The sequence below is a fragment of the Geospiza fortis genome, unplaced genomic scaffold (genome assembly GCF_000277835.1).
Source record: "Geospiza fortis unplaced genomic scaffold, GeoFor_1.0 scaffold428, whole genome shotgun sequence".
NCBI lineage: Eukaryota > Metazoa > Chordata > Aves > Passeriformes > Thraupidae > Geospiza > Geospiza fortis.
The window spans coordinates 117,923-141,994 of NW_005054409.1; the positions used below are offsets into that span (position 1 = coordinate 117,923).

Genomic DNA, 24,072 nt, shown 5'->3' on the forward strand with positions numbered 1-24,072 from the left:
TAACTACATTTCAGCTCTACCCGCTTCTGGTGTGGGCTATGCACAGGTTACTGCTATGAAATCAGGCCACCACTCAGAACACAAAGTGAGTTGGATTTGTGTGGCCTGGTTTTAGTAGCAGGGGGCTTCAGGGGTAGTTTCTTGAGAAGCTTCTGGAAGCCTCCTGCACATCCAACAGAGACAAAGCCAGCTCAATATGGACCTGCCACTGGCCATGGCCCAGGTCACACTGCAGCAGGTTTGGTGGCAGGACTTGTGACTCCATGGGGGACCCATGCTGGAGCTCCTGTGCCTGAAGGACTGACCCTGATGGAGGGACCAGTGCTGGAGCAGCCCATGGGAAAGACCCATCCTGAAGAGTTCATGGAGAACTTCAGCCTATGGGAAGGATATCCCCACTGGAGAAAGGGAAGAGTTTAAGGAGTCAAACCCTCAAGGAGGAAGGATGTCATAGACACATTTTATTAAAAATCCTTTCCTTAGGATTTTTTCTCCTGAGAAGCTGAGAGGCCTCAGAAACAAAATGTAAACAATGATTATCTGCTGCTGTGGAATGCAGCAGGTGGATCTGTGATTGGTCTCATGTGGTTGTTTCTAATTAATGGCCAGTCACAGTCAGCTGGCTCGGACTGTCTCAGTCCATCACAAGCCTTTGTTATCATTCCTATTCTATTCTTGCTAGCCTTCTGATGAAATCCTTTCTTCTATTCTTTTATTATAGTTTTTATGTAATATATATCATAAAATAATAAATCAAGCCTTCTGAAACATGGAGTCAACATTCTCATCTCTTCCCTCATCCTGGGACCCCTGTGAACACCACCACAGAAGGAGTCACAGAAACAACGTGGGATGAACTGACCACAGCCCCCATTCCCCATCCTCCTGCACTGCTCAGGTGGAGGAGGCAGAGAAAATTGAGAGCAAAACTAAGCCCAGGAAGAAGGGAGGGGTGGGGAGAAAATGTTTTTGATCCAGTGTTTATTTTATTATTGTCCTACTCTGATTTGATTGGTAATAAATTAAACAGATTTCCTCAACTCAGATCTGCTTTGCCCATGACAGTCATTGGTGAAGGATCTGTCCCTGCCTTTATCCCAGCTCATGAGCCTTTTGTTATATTTTCTCTCCCCTGCCCAGCTGAGGTGGCAGTGACTGAGCAGCTTTGAGGAGCAGCTGGTGTCAGCCTGCCACACACAAGCAGGTTTTTCCTCAGTCCAAGGTGAGCCACTCATTTACTGCACTCTGTGCAAACCACCAGTAAGTCTGGCACATAAAACACTTCATGAACTCTACAAACAAGGCTACTGCTCTGTACTCCCGCGACACTTAAAAAGTCCGTAAGTGTTACAAAAATACCTGACTACTATGTAAGCATTCTGGGCACAGTCTGTGCCAGGCTTTTCCTGACAAGGGGGCAAAGAACAAACATGGTATGACCAGGTATTTCTTTAGCTCCCCAAAACAAGATGAGAAACAAGACAGCTCACTCATCTTTTACTTTTTCTGCTATGATTTCGGTGTTTGTACTACCATAACAAAAGATTAAATAAATAAAAAGTAAAATGAGAGTCCTTCTGATCTCACAGATACACTGAGCATCCTCAAACACCCCACTTTCATTACTTCTAATACAATACACTCCCTGAAATAGTCCCAAAGTAACTTGCTATGCACCTGAAAAACGAGTTGAGTCATTATCCAGAATATCCCCATGGAGAGAGAGTTTAATTCACCCAGAGGCCAGTGTATCATTAAACACCAGATTAGTACTCAACAGAGTATTTTAAACAACAGCTAGCTGGAATCATGATTCACTTTTTAAACAGATATATTATGAAGATTCATTATAAAATGTCTTTTAAATTACTAAAAAGTTCACTTACTCTGTCATACTTGGCAACTATCTCTGCTCGTTCCTGGGCAAGTTTGATAGCAGCATCCTGCTCAGCATCTGCACCTGTAGAGGAATTAAAATCATGTTGTTCAGATTTTCTCCCTTGTGAAAAAAGAACTGCAGCCAAATACTTGGAAAAACCAACTTCAGGGAGACTACTTCAATGGAGAAATGCCAAAACTATTGTGTCAAAGCAAAATATGACCTTGGGGTATGTCCTGAATACTGCTCAAAGCAAAGTACAGTTTCTGCGCAGTATCTTCATTGCTAAGTTTAGAATATTTCTGATTTTCCACCAATGTAGATATGAAATACTGTAATGAAATAATTCCGCACAACCCACTAACTGAAAGACTGAAGAAAGTACTAAAGGCCACTAACTGGCAATTCCACAAACATTCCAATAGTCAAAGAAAGCTGAAACATTCACTATTGGCTTCAAACAAAATTGTGAAGTAATTACAGGATTTGCAGAGATCTTGGAATACTGAAGAAATACTGCATGGCTTCTTAGAAATAGCCTACAACTTATTTCTCAGAAAACAGGGAAGGATGTCATTACAGTGTCAGAATTGCAACTTGGGCAACTCAGAGCTGGAATAAGTGTAAGGATGTGACAACAGGAAGGTTGACAGGCAAAAACAAAAAACCAGTGTGTGAGTAAGCACTAGACATGAGGACACTGCAGATGCAGCATTTACTACATGACCGGAGTTCAGGTTTTGCTCAGTCCTGTTCCTTGAGGAGAAATCATCTCCAGGACATGGACAGAAACAGAGAGCACCAAGAAAGGAAAAGTTGTTATTCTGAATATCCAACAACAGAATGCACTTCAATATCCCAAATAAAATTATATCAAACCCATGAGGTAAATCAGCTTTAATTAATAAGTTTGTGAAAGATTTAAGCACTGAATTCTTTTGATTATTAAAAAGCAATGAACTTCAGATAAAGCAAGGCTTGAAAAAGGTTTAAAATATATTTCAATCTAACATTGTTATAAAAATAACTCTAAGCATGTGGGATTTTTTCACTATCTAGTTCATGGTAACATAATGAAACTCAGGAATTGTACATACCAACCATCTGGGCCATGAAATAGAAAAACAGATCAGATATTACAGTTTTCTATCATATGACATTAACACAGTTATTTGTTCAAACCTAGTGTTTCTTTAATAAAGGTTACCTACATATTTCTCAACATTTAGACAAGAAGTTGTGCCAAGGTGGCCTTTTAAGCCATCTGTTAGAGATTTAACATGGTCTCTGCCTGTTTTCACTCCACCTTTCTCCAGGGAAACACTAAGAGAACCTCAGTATGACCCACCACAGTCACCAGCACCAGCATTTAGACAACAGCACTGCCTGTCCAAGCTTCCCTAAGGGAAGGTCTGGCTGCTTCTTCAAAGCTTTCATTTATGACCCCCAGAAGTCACACTTGGTTAACCTCACCTGGCCCCCTTTGTCACCATCACTGGCCAATCACATTATTCCTGTTTATTAAGAATACACAGAGCTCTGTCATTTTCTCCAGTGTGCAGCAGAACCAGCATACATGTATTTACACAGTTATTTGAGGGAGAAAAAAAAAATAAATAATTGAATCTGCTATATTTGGAAGCTTCACATCTCTAAGCTACAACACTGACAAATCATTTCCTCCCTGTAAGATAAGGGGTGAGTAGAATCATTTCATACTGCTCAGACTTTGGTGTGTCCAAGCAGGGCACTGCTCCTCCTGTGCTTTGGTGCTGGATCCTTTATTCCCAAGCTGAAAAGGGACTCGAGACACAAAGAAATTGGGTCTCAGGTTTGATTTTCTCTGACACAGTTTACAGCCACTGCAGGGCTCTGTTACCCTGGCTGCCCATGTGAGCTCTGAGCAAGACACAGCTCCCAGAGCCCCTCCCCAGCCCTGTCACACCCAGGGGCACAGACACAACTTCACACCACTGCCAGGGCACTCCAGCACTCCCCCAGCACAGTTACAACAATCTGGTTCAGAATCAGAACTTTACTAGTTGACACAGTGTGTTGCTAAACTGACAATGTCCACTAAAGCTACCAAATCAACACTGACAAAAAGCAGTGGATGAACACTGGTTTTACTTTCAAAGTGAGAAGATAAAGGAATTGTAACCAAAATTAAATTGTGCTTCCTTCTGTAAAACAGATCTGTGCTTACAGCAAGTCTTTAAACAAGACTAATTATGAGATTTTAAAAACTTTTAACTTCCTTAGAAACCTGACATTCCTTCAGCAACTTCAAGTACTGATTGACCCAAATATCCACTTCTCCAATGGACAGCTGTGGGGAAAAGTTCCCTTGTTTAAAGTTTAAAGCTCACCTGCTGCTGACCTTCAATAAACAGATTAAAGTCCTATCATTAATTTCCAAGTAGAAGAGATTAGATTTGAGAAAGAGTGAAAGAATATAAGCAGACAATATTGTAATACACAGTAGTCAATACATTGACATAGTATGTAGCTGATACATTTTTTTAAACAGAACTAAAATGGTTTCTATTTTTATTTTAAAATGTGCTCAAAAGGACACGCATAGATCTTCAAAAACACAGACAGAATAACAGTGTAAGCTGAACAAAGTTTAAACCTTTGCTTAAAAGAATTCCAAAATCTATCTACACCAGAAAGCAAGTTCCTGATTTTGCTGAAAACGTGGCCATGGCTTACCATCCCTTCCTCTGCACAGGCAATGTGTGAATCAAAGTTTGGCCTGTTCTGTGTCTCATGACAATTCAATTACATTTAGTGTGTAAATTATCATATTCATTGCCTTTAAAGTAATCCTCTTTGCTTTCTGCCAGAATCATCTTAACCTTCCAGCTGCGCTGAGATAGTTCAATGTTCCATTAATCCATCCATACTGAAAACCCAGAAAACAGCTTGAGATGGGGGCAAGAGCTTTTATTTTGGGAGATAAGCTTTAAACATGATTTTTCTTATAAGAGGAAATATTTAAATACCTCCAACTTAGAAATTACACATTGATTCCTGATAAAGTAAAAGCTAAATACGGGAACAAGAAAAATTCTTTGGCACAAGAATGCATCTCTATGAAATTGAAGACAAATAACTGGTATTCTATAAAGTCTCTTCAGTTTTGTTCAGTGTTATCTCAGTAAAACCAGTTAAAGATATGATACAAATATGGTTAAATTTACTAATGAAAAGTTTGCATTACAGATTATACAGGAAACAATGCCATCTCAAATGAGGTCAACATTAATATATAGTCAATTAATTAGTACAGAGGACTGATTTGAACTAAAAAATGGGAAAATATATTAGCAATGACCTGATGGTAAATTCTGTTAACAATGGCTTGCTAAACAAGGTACAAGCAGCATGGCTAAAATCCTGCCCAGCATCAATCACAGAAGGACAGGTACAAGGGACCTCAAGGACCATCCAGTCCAAGCTTCCTTGGCCAAAGCACAGTCTAGACAAGACTGTCCAACACCCAGTTCAGCTGAATCTTAGAAGTGTCCAGTCTTGGGGAATCTGCCACTGCCCTGGAGAGATTATTCCAATGGCTGTTCTCACTGTGAAAATTTCCAAGTGTCCTGAATCTCCTCAGGAGTAAAAGACAGAATGCAAACTAAAAATATATAAAATTATGTTCTCTTAATGAACGCTAAACTACGTGGAAGACACTAACTGCCATAAGTGACATTTAACAACAAAACAACAAATCCAAGTAAAAATAAACACTAGTAAAGAAAAAATAAAGTTGTAGCATACACATAAATGTAAAAATTAAATCCTAAATTTTACTGAAACTTCTCAAGGATAGAGATTGTTGCAAGAAAGAGATATGGTTTCATGATCTGATGAAACTATTAAAAAATCCTGTTTTAGTCTTGCTTTCATGACATCTCTCTCTTCTGTTCCACGTGGATGAAGAGTGGCTGTGGATGGAGTCACCTACAGACACCAGAGAATCTTGACCCAAGGACCCCCTATAATCCATTAAACATGTATTTTAATGTGAGGGGAGGGAGAAGGTGGGGGAAAAAATTTACAACAACATCATTTTGTATTCATGTAAATCACTGAGCTAAAAACAATGGGGATCCCTCTTGCACTCCCTGCAGTAACTCAGTTTTCCAGAATAAAGGAGGGGGAACTGGCAGGACTATCCCTTATTTTTCCAGTCAAGAAGGAGCTGAACAGCCTGTGACAGCCTGGCAGCAGCTTGGCTGCTCCTGCTTGAGGCGACTAACACAGAGCCCATAGTTACACCTGGCTTTCATCACAGCCGGGCAGAACTCAGCTGCTGCTGAGGGAGGAATGGCCAGAAGACAGTAAAACACTGGTCTTTCCCACAAAAAGAAAAGCTGCTGCTCTACAAGGTTTACTAAGTACCTGTATTTTGAATTGTTTGTCTAATCCTGCATGGCTTCTAATCCTGTTCAGAACTGCAAACTAATAAGGCACAGCATTTTTTAAAGTGACCACCATGTGCAATCCACTGAGCACACATCTCTAGTCCCTACAAAAGTAGTCATACTATTTATAGGAAAGGTGTTTGTGGCTACTCACTGGAGCTGTTGTCTCTGAAACAGCCTAAAAAATGACCAGGCTGTACCTCACCTGCCAAAGGTAACAACCTCATGAAGGAAGTATGAAATGAGCACCACTGAGAGCCTCAGTGAGTACCTTACACTGAAGGAGCAGTAGGTACAAGGTACATTGCAGTGCTCATGCATCAGCAGCAGTATAATCAACTGCCTCTTACAGATGTGCCATAAATTTAAGAAGAATCACAGATTTGTTTGGGTTGGAAAAGACTTTTAAGATCATTGAGTCCAACCATTAACCCATCAGTCCCAAGCCCACCATTAAACCATGACCCCAAGCACCAAGTGCTTTTAAATACCTCAAGGGATGGTGACTCCACCACTTCCCTAGGCAGCCTTTTTCCAGAGCTTAAAAACCCTTTTGGGTACAAAATTGTTCCTAATATCCAATCTAAACTACCTCAATGCACCTTGAACTCATTTCATCTCATTCTGGCATTTGTTACTGCAAGAAGAGCCCAGTCCCCCCACCTGTGGGATTCACATTCTCTGAACCTGAGAGAAGCAGAGAAAAGAATGATCAAAACAATTCTTATCTCATTTGCTGTGCCTGTGTTTGTGCCAAAGTAGAATGCAATATGGAGACTGTTTACCCAGAGTGATGGTGTTTTGTTTCCTTGGCCTATCAGGGCCAAGTGTGTGTGTGTGTTGGGACTGTCAGCTCACAGTCACAAGGGCAGTTGAGTTGAGTGCTTGGCAAATTCAGTTTAGATGAAATGTAACATAGTGTAATATAATATAGAATAAAATAGTATAATAAAGTAATTAATTAGCTTTCTGATAAGATGGAGTCCTCCTTGTCTTTCTCCCCCTCATTGGGGTTGCCTTGCTTTCTGATACCCACCTGGCTACACCCTCCTGGTAGGGAGTTGTAGAGAGCAGTAAGTTTCCCCCTCAAGCCTCCTTTTCTCCAGGATAAACACCCCCAGCTCCCTCAGTCACTCTGCACAGAACCTGTGCTCCAGACCCTATCACAGCTCCATTCCCTTCTCCGGACACACTCCAGCACCTCAATGTCCTTCTTGTCACAAGGGGGCCAAAGCTGACCCCAGGATTCGAGGTGTGGCCTCATCAGTGCTGAGTACAGGGGACAATCACAGCCCTGGTCCTGTGGCCACACCATTTCTGGTACAGCCCAGGATGCCACTGGCCTTCCTGGCCACCTGGGCACACACTGGCTCAGGCTCACCCACTGTGGACCAGCACCCTCAGAAGTGATGCCTCTTTCCATGGGGCTCAATATACCAAGAGCATCCTGTGCAACCTTATCCCAAATTCTGAAAAGTGATTTCTTCCTTTTTTGGTCCTTTAACCCACCACCATTGTCTCACCAACTGCAGAGCACTCTGAAAACACCAAAAGAATTGAAAATGTTAATTTGTTTCCCATTGCTTTACTAAAATTCTTGCTTGTTTGCACATTACACATCCCACTGCTCAAAGAGCTGCACTGGCACAAATTCCTGTCTGCAGGCACCACCAACCAGCTGCTATGCATCTACACATTCAAAGCACATATCAGTGCAATAAACAAACTCTCTGGTCATAGCAGAGAGTCCCTTAAATACTCAGGCTGTTTATTTTCCTTCCAGTTCATTCCCATAAACAACGAAATAAAAGCCATGACGCACACTTAATAGTATTTTGCTGTGGGTACACCATGTTCAAAAGGAAGAATCTTGGTAAATACCTGCACATCAATACTAAAGCTGCTCTGAACAAAAGGGATTGAGCGTCATTTATTATACTTTCTCCTCATGCAAAGAGAATTTGTAAAACAGAGAAGAGCTTTTAAAATAAAATGAACTGGTTAGTTAGAAACACAATCCCTTTTGCATAGCAACACTTTCTCTGAAATGTTATTTCCAGAAGTTAACTGAGCTACATTTCTTCCACCATTAAACATAATTATATTCCTTAAATATTATTAGTTAAAATTCAGTTATCAATAATTTGAAATGAGAGATAATAACAGCACAATGTAAACAATTAAAGACCAGTACATAAAATTTTACACAACACTTTACCAGTCTTTAGCCTGTCATTTTCTTCCCAGTCCTTGTAGAGCTCTGTTTTAGTCTTCATGAAGTAAATCTGTTTGCTTCTAGACCATATTCTAAATCAGTTTATCAAAAATGACCGGGGGGAAAGTTCTCCTCCTCCACTTGCTGCATTTGCTCCACACAACTGAGCCACTTGACACGTGCTCCTTTTTCCAGACACAGCCCCTCTAGAGCTGCAGGAGCTGCAGAGGCTGGAACAAAGATGCCATTTGTTAATGCCAAGTGTCACGAAGGCACCACGCTGGTGTTCTCCAGCCCAGCCCACAGCCCTGCATTCCAGCTCATAATAAACAAAAGGATTTGAACAAACAGCCTCAGAGGCCAGGGCTCCTGTGACACATCACTGTTCTACTCTTGGGCAAGAATTCTTACTGGTGTTTTCCAAGTGCTGCAGGAAAAGCGTTTTACTCAAAGGACTTACTTGAAATGGGGCTTGAAGTGCCCTTTTCCTGGCTTATTACCTAAGAAGCCACAAAATTAGGTAACTCTAAAAAATACAGTTTAGATTTCTGTAACTGGCATTCCCTACTTAAAGGATGGAGATTTTACATATTTTCTGATGAAAATTCCTTTACTCCTCAAGATATCTTTGGAACCTGAAACATCTAGGATGTCAGATGTTGACAACAACATTTTGTTGATAAAAGTACAAAAATTCAGGAGTAAAACCTGAAAAACAGATTTCTGTACCAAATATCCCATAACACACAAAGTCATTATCCTGCACAGATTTTAGCCCCCACACATGCTTTCTCACCCTGCCACACTGCTGCTAAGTGATGCCAGCAGCCAGGAACCAGCTAATTCCATATCCTAAGCTAAGCAAGTCAGGGCACACACACTACCAGACATTGTGTGAAGCCAGCTGAAAGATGATCAGTGGCACTGGCACGGGTTACCCAGGGAGGCTGTGGAATCTCTCTCCATCCTTGGAGATGTTCATGAGATGTCCTGGGCAAGCAGCTCTGAACAGCCCAGCTTGAGCACAAGGTTGCACCAGATGACTTTCAGAGGGTCTCTTCCAGCCTCAACCCTCCTGTGGTTTTCTTGCACTCAGACAAGTGTTAAAATGCCAGGAACAGGAGATCTGATCAAGTGTGTTGGACTATTCTTTTTTCCCCAGAGACTGAAAAAAGAACAGTTCCTTCAATTGTTGTAACCTTCCTCCCCATATCGTGTGGCAGAGCGCTGAGCCTGGAAATGAGCAGCAGCTCCTTTGTCTTTACCACTGATTATTGCTCGTGGATCCCACCCAAGCCCAGGTGTCAATAGTTTAGTCTCTGGAATCACTATGAGTTAGACTAAGCCAGTGCCACCTCCGCTACCAGGCACATTTCCCTCAAAAGCAGCATTTTCTTACTGCTGACACACACAACTACAATCCTCTTGCTACACAGAAATAATCATCTTCCACTTTGCTCATAACAGAACTACTGAACTGAAACCAGCTACTTTCTGTTTCCTTATCTGTGAGCATATTTGTGGTGAGGATGACAAGAACACACACACAATGAACACAAGCATTTGTCCCAGGTTAACTCTCTCACCACCTCACCACTTGAAAACAAATTTGCTCTTTAACATCACTGCTGCTCTTCTACCACACACTAATCCCAGACAGAAATAAGCCATATTACTGATCCATATGTATATATACTATAGCTATACTAGAGATAGCTATCCTGATACTTCTCCTATGTCTCTCAAGTTTAGCCTGTCTGATTTTGTGGGTGTCTTTCAAGTAGACTTACACACAGAAAACATAGAGTAAAACTCTTTGGAAAATCAATATATTGCATTATGCTCTGCACTAAAAAAGCCCATTGCAACAGCAAAACACATCCACCCTCTCCCTCTTAATAGTCAGCATTCAGAGTAGACACTAGTGTAGTTTTACAGTATGAGGAGTAATGAGTGAAAAATATGACAGTAAAGATTTAACTTCCCTGAAGAAATGTGACAGAACTCTCATCTTAATGAAAAATCAAGTTTCACTATGGTAGAGCTCTTGCAGTTTTGCAGCATCCCCTATGAGACACTGCACGTTCACCAATGGAAAGTGGTCACTTTGGAAATTAGTAGAATTAACTGCTACTAAAAACCCTCTCAAATCAATTTTAAAGTGATCTCCAAAGGACTCAAAGCAAGAGCAGGGAAATCAAGGCAGCCTTGCTAAGCAATATTCCACAGAGTGTCAAAACATGAAATAAGAATTTAGGAGTCTATGTATTGCATAGCATTTAAATCAAATACTCTATCTTGCTTTTAAGCAACAATGGACTAAAGGGCTTACAGAAACTCTACCAATATTAATCAGTTACTGCAATATTCCTATCATTTTATTTTTAATAACGTAGCCTATTAACATTTCTAGCTAATGGAGCAATGAAAGCAAAAAACTCAGAATAAAAGAGAAAAAAGAATATACTCTAATAAAATACACTTGGCCATTTAATTAGTCCTAATTTGCAATTTGGTTTTCTTTGTGTTTCATATAAATAATTAAACCTTAAAACTAGATCACTCCATCAGCAATACCTACACCTAACCAGCTGGAAACTGCAGTTGGAGTTCTCATGTCATCACCTCACTACTGAGCCTTATGAAAGTTCCCACAAGGGTTACAAAGTGGAATGACAAGATCTGGCAGGGTTCTACTGTAATTCCATTTCACAAAGTGTTGTGTGCAGTCATGAGCCAGAAGATAATTAATTTGCTGAAGGTTAACATAATCAGTTGCAAAGCCAGAAGAAACCATAATTGCCAATTTTCAACAAGCAGTACTGAAAAGAGTAAGCCCAATTTTGAACAATGCTCCTTTCTTGAAAGAAAAAGAGGACAAAAGCAATGCACAACCCACCCTCCTGCCCAAACCTCTGTCAACACAACCTGAAACATTTATGTCAGCTCTTAATAGACCTCAATGTAAAAACTCAGGCTGGGTATAATTTGGGGCTTGCCAGTATGCAAAGACTGGTCTGACTTGTGCCACAACTAGCTAATGTCTTATGTCTAAGCTTAAGTCATCCTTTGTTCTTCTCTTCCCAAGGGTGTAGGTGGTATCTGGCCTTTTCATCACAATTTTTCTCGTTCCTCAGTGCCATGAAAGAGCAGCATTGTGGCCACACAGAAGTGGTCACTCACCTGCATGTCTGTCTGTCGGGAGATGCAAACACTGCTGAGCTCAGCCCGCCCAGCAGCTGCTGCAGTGGCCGTGGGGGCAGATCTGCAGTTCCAGGGGACACAGCGAGCGCAGAGTGTGACACATGTGCTAACCCAGCAGCCATGGAACAACAGAGACACAGCCTTCATGGAAAAACACAGGAGGTTTTCTACTACTGCAAATCATTTTATGGTTTTCCATGGAAAGATTACATTTCTTAGAACTCCTGCTGTGGCTGGAACTGATCTCACTGTAACATAAAATCTGTTTCATCTACAGCTCATGAGTATTACTCCCACACTCCCCCTTTAATCCATGACCTTTCCCAGCACTAGCCCTAGCCTTTATAATTATGTCTTAATAAAATATGCTGCAAATCATCTGCTGCATTTATGGGAAGATCAGACACTTGACCTCAGAAGGAGTATTGACAGATGAAAAGCAGAAATATTTCAGGAATTTCACCCTCAACCTAATATAAGTCAAGGCATACTTTTACACCAGTGGCTTTTCAGGTGCTGGTTATGATTTTATAAGCAAAATTAGTTGAAAATGCCTCTTTTTTTTAAATTCCTTGCACTTTTAAAGTATATTATACCTGCAGTTCCCAGAGGCTTTTGAGAACTAAAGTACCCCTTCTGTACACTGACCCTGTTCATACTTCTTTTAACCAAGACAGGCTACTAAACACACAAGCAAAACCATCTTTCAGCAAGACTGAACATACCAGTTCTCTGCAATAAATTTCTTCTTTGCTTTCCCAATGCCATATATCAGGATGACGTATAAAATCTGTTTTTCTCCCAGCAACATAAATCAAAATAACATTAAAAAATTCTCTGAAATGCTGACATTATTTCCAACATAATTTCAGATTTCCTGTTTTGAACATCATAATTAGTGGTAGAATATGAATGTTTTCACAGCACTAAGATTTGCCACATCAATTTAAAGAGTAAAATGGTTCTGATATTTTTAATTCTGACACAAAGTAGAACATTTCAAAACAAGAGCTATGCTTCCCACGTTAACAGACTTATATTTAAGTAGTCAGTTGCCACACTGCACTAATTATGTTAAGTCTCCTGATTAATCATTTTTCTCTCTGCATTAGTCACAATTAATGAAGCAAACAATAATTATATTTTAAAATTCAGCGTTAATGATGTGAAGTCTATTCCCAGTTTAAAACACCACCAAGACAACACTCATACAGACTCTGGATGAAGTTTTTTAAAAGAGGGCAGTTCTTAATTTTTGAGGAAGCTGGTTTATTTCTTCTGTAGGGCTAGAGAAACTACAACATGTTTCTAATTACAAAATTTCATTGATATTGGTATCATTTTATAGTGGCTCAAATAAAGAGAATTGTTCTCCACACATGAGCTGTGAACACACTGAAATACCCACAGTCCAGCTCATCATTTAATTACACAGCCGATTTAACTGATTACAACAGGAAGAAAAGGATGGCTTGTTTTTGTAATACATGCTATTCTGCCACTTAGCAAGACTAAAGAGCTCCAAGCCAGCTCAGAAAAACACCAGCTCTGACTGAAGGTGGCAGGAATAGAACCTGAACAGCTCCATGGGGATGCAGCAGCAGCAGTTCCCCAGACCTGCCCAGCACCCACAGCCCCAGGGCTGGCACCGAGCTGCAGCTCAACAGGCACTGCTCAAACCTTGCTGGCCCCACATGAAACTTTGGAAAAGGAAGTGTTCACAAACAAGCAACAGATGAGCAGCTCCTGAAATCACCAGATTTTACTCCCCAGCTGCACATGTACTACTACCCTCTGACTTTTCTGCCTTCTCCTGGAACAGCCAATGTGAAGCACACAGGACAAGTCCTTGCACAAAGGTGTGAGAAAACCTCCCTGCAGCCTCTGCTCACGCCTGAGCTTGAGTCTCCCAGGGGCTGAGCTGCTGCTCTGCCTGTGTGGACACAGCATGGGGAGACCTTGACATTCATTTTCAAGCTTTAAATTCAGTTTCAGCCCAATACACAACAGAAAAATAAAATCTTAAATATTGTGAAAGTTGTGGTAGGATGAAAAACCATTTCTTCCTTTATTCTAGTGTCCTGGGTTGTAAGATGTGTGTATTCTATTTGCAATCTGTTAGAGGTGGGGCAGTTATCTTCTGTTCATTGGGCAGTTTGCTTTATCTCTTCCACATCCCATCCTCCCTCTGGGAAATATCTTCTGTTCATGGCCATTGAGTGTCACTGCACGGCTGATAAAATTCCATCATCCCATTGGGAGATGCACCACCCAGGGGGAAGAGCCAAGCATTCCTACCTGGATATAATCTGGGATTTGGAACAGAGAAGCAGCCTTTTCCCATTGCATTCCCAGAGGAGCAGCTTTCTTCTCCACTGCATTCCCAGAGGAAGACCAGGCCCACCTACACCACCACTGGAGCTTCAGAGGAAAACTCCACCCTTGTACAGGATCTCTGCTCCAGCAGAACCACACCTGGCACTGCAGGAGGGCTGAGCCACCATTTAATGGAACAGCTACCAACAGCATGATCCACAGACTGCCAGGTCATATTCTGATTCTGTCATTTTCCATTTCAAGGAAGGCTCCTGCCCTCCTTAACAAACACTTGTCTTTTCAAACCAAGACACCCAGCAAGAGCATGTTACACAAGTTACACCAGTTAGTACAGGCTGCTGGACAGACGGCTGTGAGCCGCACCACAGAGTGTGGACCTCAGGTATCCCTCCATCTACCACTGGGATACACTGAAGGAACCACTAAAAAGCACAGTGACAGTGAGAGCAGCTGCAAGGCCCTTCTGTTCAACTTTAAATATAATCCTAACATACTTAAGCAGTTCACAAAAAAAATAAAAATACTGAGTTACACACTAGAGCTCAGTTCACCGTTGCTGAACAGCTTTCTTCAATTACCCTGTCTCTGAGCTATTCATCTTAGAGCAGATAAACATTTTAACTGCACTAATAATACCTTAAGTACAAATAGGATCCTCTAAGGGAATCCTCTGAAAAGTCTGAATGGCACCAAGAAGCTCACATGACACTAAACCTTCTCTTGGTGGCTCTGTGATAAGCTTGAGTAAGTCCACAGGAAGACATCAAGGCAAATTTAGATACCTGCCCTCTTGTATCAGTCATGTCTACACAGCATGGAGCTGAATAACTGGCTGCTTACTGCTGTCATTAACTTAAAAATTAAAATGACATTTAAGAGAGGGGAAGAAATGCTGAAATCCCTTCTGAACATCTGAAATCATTTTAAGTGTCAGGCAGCAGTAGATCCATATTTTTTATGTTTATAAAGTGGTTATAGGAAAGGCTGGAGGAGTAAGAGACAACCAGATGAAAGGTTAACAAGTTTGTCAAATGGCAGCAGAAATGGGGGAAGTTTCTTCATCTCTGCTATGAGAAAAGGAAGTTAGTGGTAGACAAGAAGGTTCTGTTGTTTTCAGTTTCACTGAGGACTGGTAAACAAAACAAAGTAAACAGCCATGGCATTTCCCATGCAAAACAGGAATTAGGGCCTCCAAGCCTGTCCTGTGTGCCTGGTCCCAGCCCCCAGCAGAGCAGCTGCAATAAATCCCAGTGCCGTACCCACCAAATCACAATCAGGTTGCATTCATACTGCCAATTAGCAATACCAGTATGAATTTGTTTGCCTCCACCTAGTTTGCATCAGTTAAAACCTTTGTCAATATAGAACAACTTCAGAGTTTGGATAAAACGAGCCAAAAGTAGGGAGAAAGGGGGAAGAAAAGAAGATCATAAACTATTTGGCTGTGTATCTACAGAATACTGTACCAGTAAGAAAAACCTTCTACCTACATTAGATCCATCACCTTTATTTTTTTTGCTAGAGGAAGCACCAAATTACATTTTAGATGTAATGTATCCCAAAAACTTAGGAGAGTGTGCCAAAAAATGTCTTGGTCTTTTTCCCCAACCTTTGACTCCAGTTTATTACAGACAACACTGAAATGTCAGCACCACTGAGAGGCAGGCACAAAGCTGTAGTAGAAAAAGACCACAAAATGAAAATGAAAAGGCATTTGTTTGAATCTTTGATTTTGAAGGACAATACAGAGTCAGAACAGAATTCTCCAAAGAGGTTATAAATCTCCTTCAAGTAAGAGATCACAGCAAGAGGCAGCATTTGGCTCATTCTTTGGATATTCTGAAAATATTTTACAAATATCCAATGTTGATGTAAGATGATAATTATTAATTTAAACTGCTGTAGCACAGAAACAATAACTTTAATAATCAGTGCATTAACAGGCAGGCATATCAGTAACACTTTCTTTTTATTGGCTTAGAACAAGATAAGCACTGAGGTACTTCAGTAACACAAAACCACCATGAAGCTTTCAACGCTACTTCTCCCAAAATCAGTGCTTTTATTTCAGTACTGATGCAAAATGAACTACAAACACATGCTGTGAACATCTTAACAAGCTCCTACTGCAAAACAAACATGATGTTAATTCTAGTCTAAGCCTTATACACAGCCATCAAGAAAAAAATCCATTTGTTTATGCTGAAGTCAATAATGCACTGAACCTACTAATGATGATGTGCTTTAAAACCACTACACTGTGTTAAAGAAAAAAGCCAAACCAAAGAAAACCACCCATAACCCAGAAAAATCTATTTGTCACAGATTCTTATATCTCAGCAGAAAATTACCTGAAATTTTAAGAAGGCAGTTTTAAACTCACTGAACTGAGAAAGTCTACATCATCTAATACAACCACTGATGCAGTACTTTGGAAATCCCTATTCCAGTTTATCAGCATTAGCTCTAGGACAATAAACAAATAAAGCCTTTCATGGATTCCAGTCCAGCCCATATAACATATTTAATTCCCAACAGATCCCTCTCAACCTCTGTGAATTTCATATCCCCCACAGATGAAATTCACAGGAAGAGTCACAACTTGGTTGATCCTGTGGAGCTGCACCTGGCAAACAGGATCCTGTTCCCTGGGAAAAGCAGACCCACTGCAGAACCTCCCCTAGGGCAGACAGGAGCTGCTCTCTCCACCAGAGAGAAGGAGGAACAGCACCAGCTGGGATTTGAACACACATCCACCCACTGTCTGCTGTGCCTCTAGACATGCAATTAAGATATTCAGCACTTTGGGGAGGGTTCAAGTTCTCGTTTGTGCAGCTCAGATGGACCAGGAGCAACAGGGCTGACTGGTTACCCAGGCAAGAACCAACCAACCAACCTCCACAAGACAACAGCTTTGAGCTGTAACTAAAACCAGCTGCAGAGAAAAAACTTAAGAGATCAAAGCTCTATGCGAGCCTATATAGCCTTTAAATTCTTTTTTTGACCTGGAAAGGTAGACCGAGTAGTCAGGCAAGAAACCTTCCCATGAGGGAGGGGCAACACTCATTTTGAAATCTACTGACCTCACAGGGAAATTCTGCAAATTCATCAGTGAAGTTTTCATCACTGAAGGTAAAGCCAAAATTACTTGCAAGGGAAAAACTTATTTTGGTTACAAATTGTGGTTCCCTCTTACAACTGAAAACATTTCTTCAATACATGTTCAAATGACAGCTTTGCATTTCTGATGTTACTACAGAGCCCAAAGCCCAAGCCTGTTGCTGAAGCAAGGAACTGTAATGCAGCAAACCAAAACCATCTCTGTACACATATTCCTGAAAGGTCTAGCAATAGGATGGGAAACTAAGAGGATGAACTTAATGAATGTTCCTTGAATTACAACATTTTGGAAGGATTAGGAACTATCACTCCAAGGGCTTCAAACTGGATGAAAATCCAACAGCCTTTCATCAACTCTTCCCTCTTCAGCAGATGTACAGTTGTCATCTATCACACAAGTCTGAAAGTGAATGAAAACTACCAAATATTTCTCCTGTTTTTAGAGTTTTCTGAAACCGTTCAATTTAACAACAAACTTCTTGTTGTGACAGCAAGTTCTTGAAAGAATTTACAAACAACTCAATCTCTCTTAAGACTGGGGGAAAAAGAAGAGATATCATTTCTACTTCAATTTGTTTTACTATAATCCACACTAAAGACAACAACTTTTAGGGTGCATTAGTCATCAGTATGAACCTTACTCTGCTTAGTGAGCAGAATTTCCACACTTTCTCCTTCTCTAGCTCACTTTATTCCTTGGCAGAGAAAAATCCAGGGGTGTAACTATTAAACACAATAAAATTACTCACACATACTCTATTTGCCACCACCCACTGTTTTGGAATAGCACACAAAACCTAAGCACTGACAACAGGAACCAGTGGTTCACATTGTTGTGATATCATGTGCTATAAATGTAGAAAAACAAAAGCTTCAGAGTACTTTGTACCTGAGACACAAGAGGCTGCTTAATCCCAGGGTAACAGTCAGGCCACCTCAGACACACTGATGACAGGTTTCTCTGAAAAATGAGTCAGCTGCACACCCTGGGGAAGTTCTCTCTCAATTAAAACAGCATCACAAACAGACATTATTCTTCAGGTGCTACTGAGCCCAGGTGGTGTTTCACTGAATCACCAGCTCCAACAAAGACTCAGTCACTTTTTCTCAGATAAACAGACAGGATTTTAAGCAAATGCACAAAGCAAATACACGGATTTGAAACTCAGCTAATGAGGCTTTACTAAATTAAAAATCCTTTGGTGGGGATGCAATGAGAGGCTCTCCCCCTGTTTGAGAGGTACAGATGGGGATGCAGGTGAAGGCTGCAGCACCCAGAGCTCCAGGGCTGATGGAAGTGCAGCCCAAGCACTGCTGCTCAGCTTGGACAGTGCAACCTGCACCCTGACACACAGCAAGGCAGTGCCCTGTGTCACTGTTCCTGTGATGTAACACCTCCTGAGACTTGAGAAGCAGAGTGGTGAGAATTCACAAGTCACACCTGATGACAGTACAAATGCAAACAATAAGAGGATACAGAAAGCAGGGGGGAGGAAGTGTGATGTTTGAGCTAACAAATGACATTTCAAGAGGATGATGTTCCAAATTGCTAGAAGAGAATTAGCTGACAAGTTAAAGCATGCAAAAGGCATCATCACTAAGGGTTATGGGATTACAACATTCCATCAAATCTGAGTACCAATCCTCCCACCACCTTGCACCTGTTTTCCTCCTTCACACCTGTGTATTACATCAGCACTATTTGGTAGCTCTCTGCTTACACAAGCAATGCTGAAATGTCAGGAAAAAAATGTGAAAAAGTTAAAAGTTTAAAGGAAAACTCATAGAGGCAAAATGTGGATGCAAAACAACTGCACATTCTTAACAGGATGAAGAAAAAATAGAAAAAGAAATGGAGAATAGGCTATAGCCTAAGTGTGAAGGGTCTATGAACAGTAAATAACTGAAAAACACAGAACTGAGACTTACCAGCACAAAAATAATACTAATAAGGTATAAATTAGCTTATTTTAAAAAAACTTTATAGCCTCCTTTTAGATAACTCCAAGTTTTAAGGATATAAGGATATGACACAGGGAACTGCCATATTTCTAAGCCACTGTAATGATGTGACCATCAGATACAGCTGCTTTGTGGCCACTTCAGGGCAAGCAAGGCAAATTTATTCTCACACCTCAGAGGTAACTATTCCTCAGTGAAACTGGTATGTCATTACTGGTCCAGTGGCAGACAGCTCCCTGATACATCATTCAGCCATCAGCATTTTAAGTTCATGCTTCTTAGCTCATATAAATAGAATACCAAATATTTACAGCCTTTCACATGGGACTGTAGGATTTAGCCAAATTTTAATTGAAGGACTTTTCACATTTGGCTCAGAATGAAAAAGAATGCTTGGGAAACAAGCTCATCTGCAGGGGTTTTTTAACTGTGGAGGAAAAAAAAATTAAAGAGCTGCAATAGTTTTCATGTTAGAGTCATTTTTTTAATGTTTTTGTATTAAAATAAAATATTCCCAAATAGGAAGCTCTACATTGTTTTGGGGTTTTTTTTTAGTTTTTAATTGGAAACAAAAGTTTTTCCACTAATCAGAAATCTATGAACTCAACTGATGAAAGCTGTATGTCAGGTAAAAATAGGTTTGAAAGGAAAAAAAATTTAAAATACAACAGAAAAGTTGTTTTAAATGAAAAAGGAATCAGAAATTGCCAAGGCAGCTTAGTCAAATAAACAAAGCCCAGACTAAACTATTAAATAGCAATTCAACAGCAGCAGGAAAATTTTGTGTCCCCTTGTCCACCTGCAACCACCTCACATTCAAGTGCATTCTCATTAGCCTTAATTTGATTATCTCTTCTCCAAGCTCCTCATATCATGAAATTACATCACAGCTAGGATGCAAGGGATAATTTGTTGACATTTCCTAATGGTAGCAATGACTTTAGAATTTCTAACACTTATCAGCCAAAATTGCTCCACAACGTCCACTGGCATACCAGTTAAAACTGTTTCAAAACTAATTACTACATACCAGTAGCTGGAAATGTTACAAAGCTTATTAACTACTTTTTTTTTTTTAACACAGATTTTACCCAGAGTACATTAAGAGAGCAGAAAGGAGAAGACAGGAGGACATCATTCAGACATCCAGTCCTGGATTTACAGTGCTTGTTGACCACATCACTGCTCTTTGTCTCCTGCTCTGCTGGAAGTTACTGCTCTGGGCAGAGCTGGTAAACAGGATCATGTGAGTGCAATGACAGAAAAGCCCAGCTGCTGAATTTGCTCATGCTGCCATCACTGGCAGCTCCAGGGAACACGGACTGGGGAGAACCCACAGGAACAGAGGCCTGCAAAGTTTAAGTTTGTGCACATCCTCAGCACTGCTGTAGTGGGTTGACCCTTGGCTGGCTGCCAGATGCCCACTGACCTGCTCTCACTCCTCCTACTTAACTGGGAGAAAAGAAAAGAAGAAAAAGCTTATGATCAAGATAAACAGGGAGGCCACTCACCAATTACACTCATGAGAAAAACCTACTTGGCTTGGGAAAACTAATTTGCTGGCAATTAAAAATAGTACAGGTCAGCCCATAACACTTGGTGTTGCTGCTCCTTAATCCTGACACTCTTCCCATGCTCCAGCACAGGGTCCCTCCAAAGGGATGCAATCCTGCACAAACTGTTCCAGCAGGGGCCTTTCCCACAAGCTGCTGTTCCTGCCAGAAAACCTGTTCCTGGTGTGGGCTCCTCTTCCAGGGCCATAGTTTCTGCCAGGAGCCTGCTTCAGCAAGGGCTCTCCAGGGGGGCTGCAGGTGGATCTCTGCTCCCTCCATGGACCTCCATGGGCTGCAGGGGCACAGCTGCCTCACCATGGTCTTCTCCAGAGCTGCCAAGTGACTCTCTGCTCTGGTGCTTTAACACCTTCTCCTGCTCCTTCACTGGCCTTGGGGTCTGCAGAGTTAATTCCCACTCTTTTTTTATCTCTCTCCTCTCTCACAACTGCTGCACATTTCTTAACTATCTTATCTCAGAGGTGTCACCAGCTTCACTGGTGAGCTCAGCTTTGGCCCAGGATGGGCCTGTTTGGAGCAAGCTGTGTCTGGCTGTGTCCAGCCCAGGGGCAGACCCTGGCCTCTTCTCACACTGGCCACCTCTGCAGCCCCAGCTACCAAAACCTTGCCATGTAAGCCCAGGACAGTGGCCAAACAGAAACTCTGCCACTAAGTTAACACTTAATCTCAAAATGCAGAACACATAAAAACCCAAGTTATAAATGTCAGTCTTCAATGCTTTAGTGCATAATCCCTCGATCCCCCTCTGCCCCTGAAATATCAAGCCTACCAGAAATTCCATTTATTTCCAAGAAAAACCTCATTAGGCTATTCTATCCAATGCCAAGATCATAAATCTGGGATAAAAGACTACTGATGTTCCACACAATTCTATAAATAACATTTTAGTCTAAATTGGAAGAGCGCTTTGGAGCAAGGCTCCAGATCATCTCTATTTACTGCTCTGCACTTTGTGCTGGGAAGAGACTTGGAAGTATGCACAGCTGGATTCCTTCCAGGTTCAACTATCTGGGAGATGCACTCCTACCTCCAAGTTATGTTCTACCCAAGGTTTGATGTAGCCTGGAAAAAACTGCTGAAATACAGAGGAATGTTGAACTCCCAGCCTTCCTCTGTCCATCTCTGCCTCCAGTGCCTCACTCCCTCCCAGCATGGACACAGTTCATGAGCCACTGCTATGTTAAATGCCCAGTCCAGGCCCAGCACAGCTGTCTTTTGATTTGCCTAAGTATATTTGCTCATTCCTCCTTTTAGAGCTTATCTGCACTATTTATAGAATGGCTTTACATTCTTATTAGTTGCCAGACAATGATTTTTAATACATGTTCTATCACTACAAATACTCCTCTGCAAAGCTTTACACATTATGTAAAACAGGCAATTATCACTGCACAGATTAGAAGGTCATTCCAATGCCTATAAACTAAATAGTAGTGGGAATTGGAGTCTGTGTAGCTTATTTTCTTTTTCATCTATAGATTTGGCAAGCTCCAGACTAGCATTCATCCCACGGTTTTCAAAACCTAGCCAGAGTACTAATTCACGGCACAGAATTGACAAAAACATATCTTTGATTTGTGCAATGTGTGATCCACACTACAGTCTGTGAACACAACATTTTCTTTCACCCAGTGATGTGACATGGTGGCTTCAAGACTTGATGCAGCTGCAGCATAGATGGGGAGTTTTTTCAAAACATTTTAAAAGTCTTTTCAACGTACAGCTGGCATCAGAAAAAGGAAAGGATTAGTCAGGTTTTTTTTCTTTATAGAAGGAGAAAAATTAGGACACAGAGCAATGGTGCAGCCATTTATACATCACACAGCAAAGTGCAACGCCTGAAATCAGCAGTAGATTGCACACTGGGGAGCCCTGGAAACATCCCAGGAACACCCAACACTTGAAAGTGATGAGGAATTGTTCCACCAATCCAAACAATGTGACTTTAAATGAAACAGAAAATATTTCTCTAGGAGAGATCACAGCATATTCAAGTTACCAAAGTCCCTCCATTAGCACAAACAGTATTTCCTTTTCTATCAGCAAGAGGAAGTCTCAGATCAAGGCAACTTCTCACATTCCAGTTGAGACCTGTGAACTGCATTATAACCATGTCCTTCAGACTCCTGCTATTTCCCACTCAGAAATGGGGTTTAGCAACAAAAGCTTCGCTTCCATTCTAACTGTGACAGGAATCAGTAAACCAAAATTATTAATTAAAACTTTGAAGGATTTATTTCTCAAAAGGAAGCCTGAAACTCAGCCTTAACCTCTGTAAGATACTTCTGACTAAGTGGAGACAAAAAAGGGTTTGAAGAGTGCCCTGTAGTCAAAATATTTTGGGGGGAAAATTAGCACATAGCAATATGGTGAAACTTGTCTGTTCACACTCATCTTCCTCTCCAAATGTTACATATTAATCTTGCTTGGTATATTAAGTGCATCTCGAAAGAAGAACGTCTCATCTAAAAGCAAGGAAAAGAAAAAAAACTATTTCCCCTTTATTCCCTTTCAGGGAATAAAAATATTTTCCAGTCAATAAATGCAGAAAGTTTTGTGCGATCTGATTTGCCCACAAAATTTACAGGACTTTGCTGTTTTCTTTTGAAAAAATAATAGGCAGAAAGCTTACATTTGTCCACTCCATGTCCAGATATAACTAATGCCTGCAAGGATGGGAAGGTGCAGCCATCACTTACACCACTATAACATGAATGCTAAGAAAAAGACATTTGATTTTCAGCTCCTTTAATAGAAACCTATTTTTCAATGATGAATTAAACTACAGGGAAATAAGGAGACTGTTTTTCCTAGTATTCCACTTACTTTTCATTAATATCTGCATTAGACTATAAAAGTCCTATGGCTAATGTGCAATAGGAGTGGAGCATCCAGATGGTGATAATGTTCAGAAAGCACAACAGTGCCAGACAAAAAATTACTGTTAAACAAAGAAATACCAACACACCAAACAAACAACAAAACCAACTAGCACACACACAGTGGAAAGGGAGGGGAAAATAGAAATGGCAGCACACAACTTTCACTCCCCAAGAATGCATGGTTTCGACTCTAAATGAGGGTGATACCTGGCTTAAAAACTACAAAACCCCTGTGGTCTTCAGAACACCCTGAGTCTAAAGGAACTGGTCAATCCTGTCTTGCAGAGTTATTGCTCTGACCACCAATTCCATGTGCAGTGTGCACTCGAGCTATTCCCAGTGGTAGAAAGAACACCTTCAATCCAGCAGTGGTACTGGGCAAACAAGAGTATCCAAAGTCCACAAGCTGAATATCCATAAGCTTCTCCATGTGGCCACAATCTGCTTGTGGGAGCTGTGGCCAGCCAGC

At 41.0% G+C, this 24,072-nt stretch overlaps 1 protein-coding gene across 3 annotated transcripts in view; it reads right to left on the reverse strand.

The window, feature by feature from the left end:
- The window catches only part of USP6NL (USP6 N-terminal like), a 106,597-nt gene that overhangs the window by 56,958 nt on the left and 25,567 nt on the right, over positions 1-24,072 (reverse strand). For 2 of the 3 annotated variants that reach the window (XM_014309180.2, XM_031061314.1), the window contains exon 2: positions 1,887-1,960. In XM_014309180.2, coding sequence (XP_014164655.1) covers positions 1,887-1,960 — 74 coding nt within the window. Of the gene's footprint in view, positions 1-1,886; positions 1,961-8,530; positions 8,706-24,072 lie in introns of those variants that run through there. The other variant, XM_031061315.1, reaches the window with a different exon arrangement.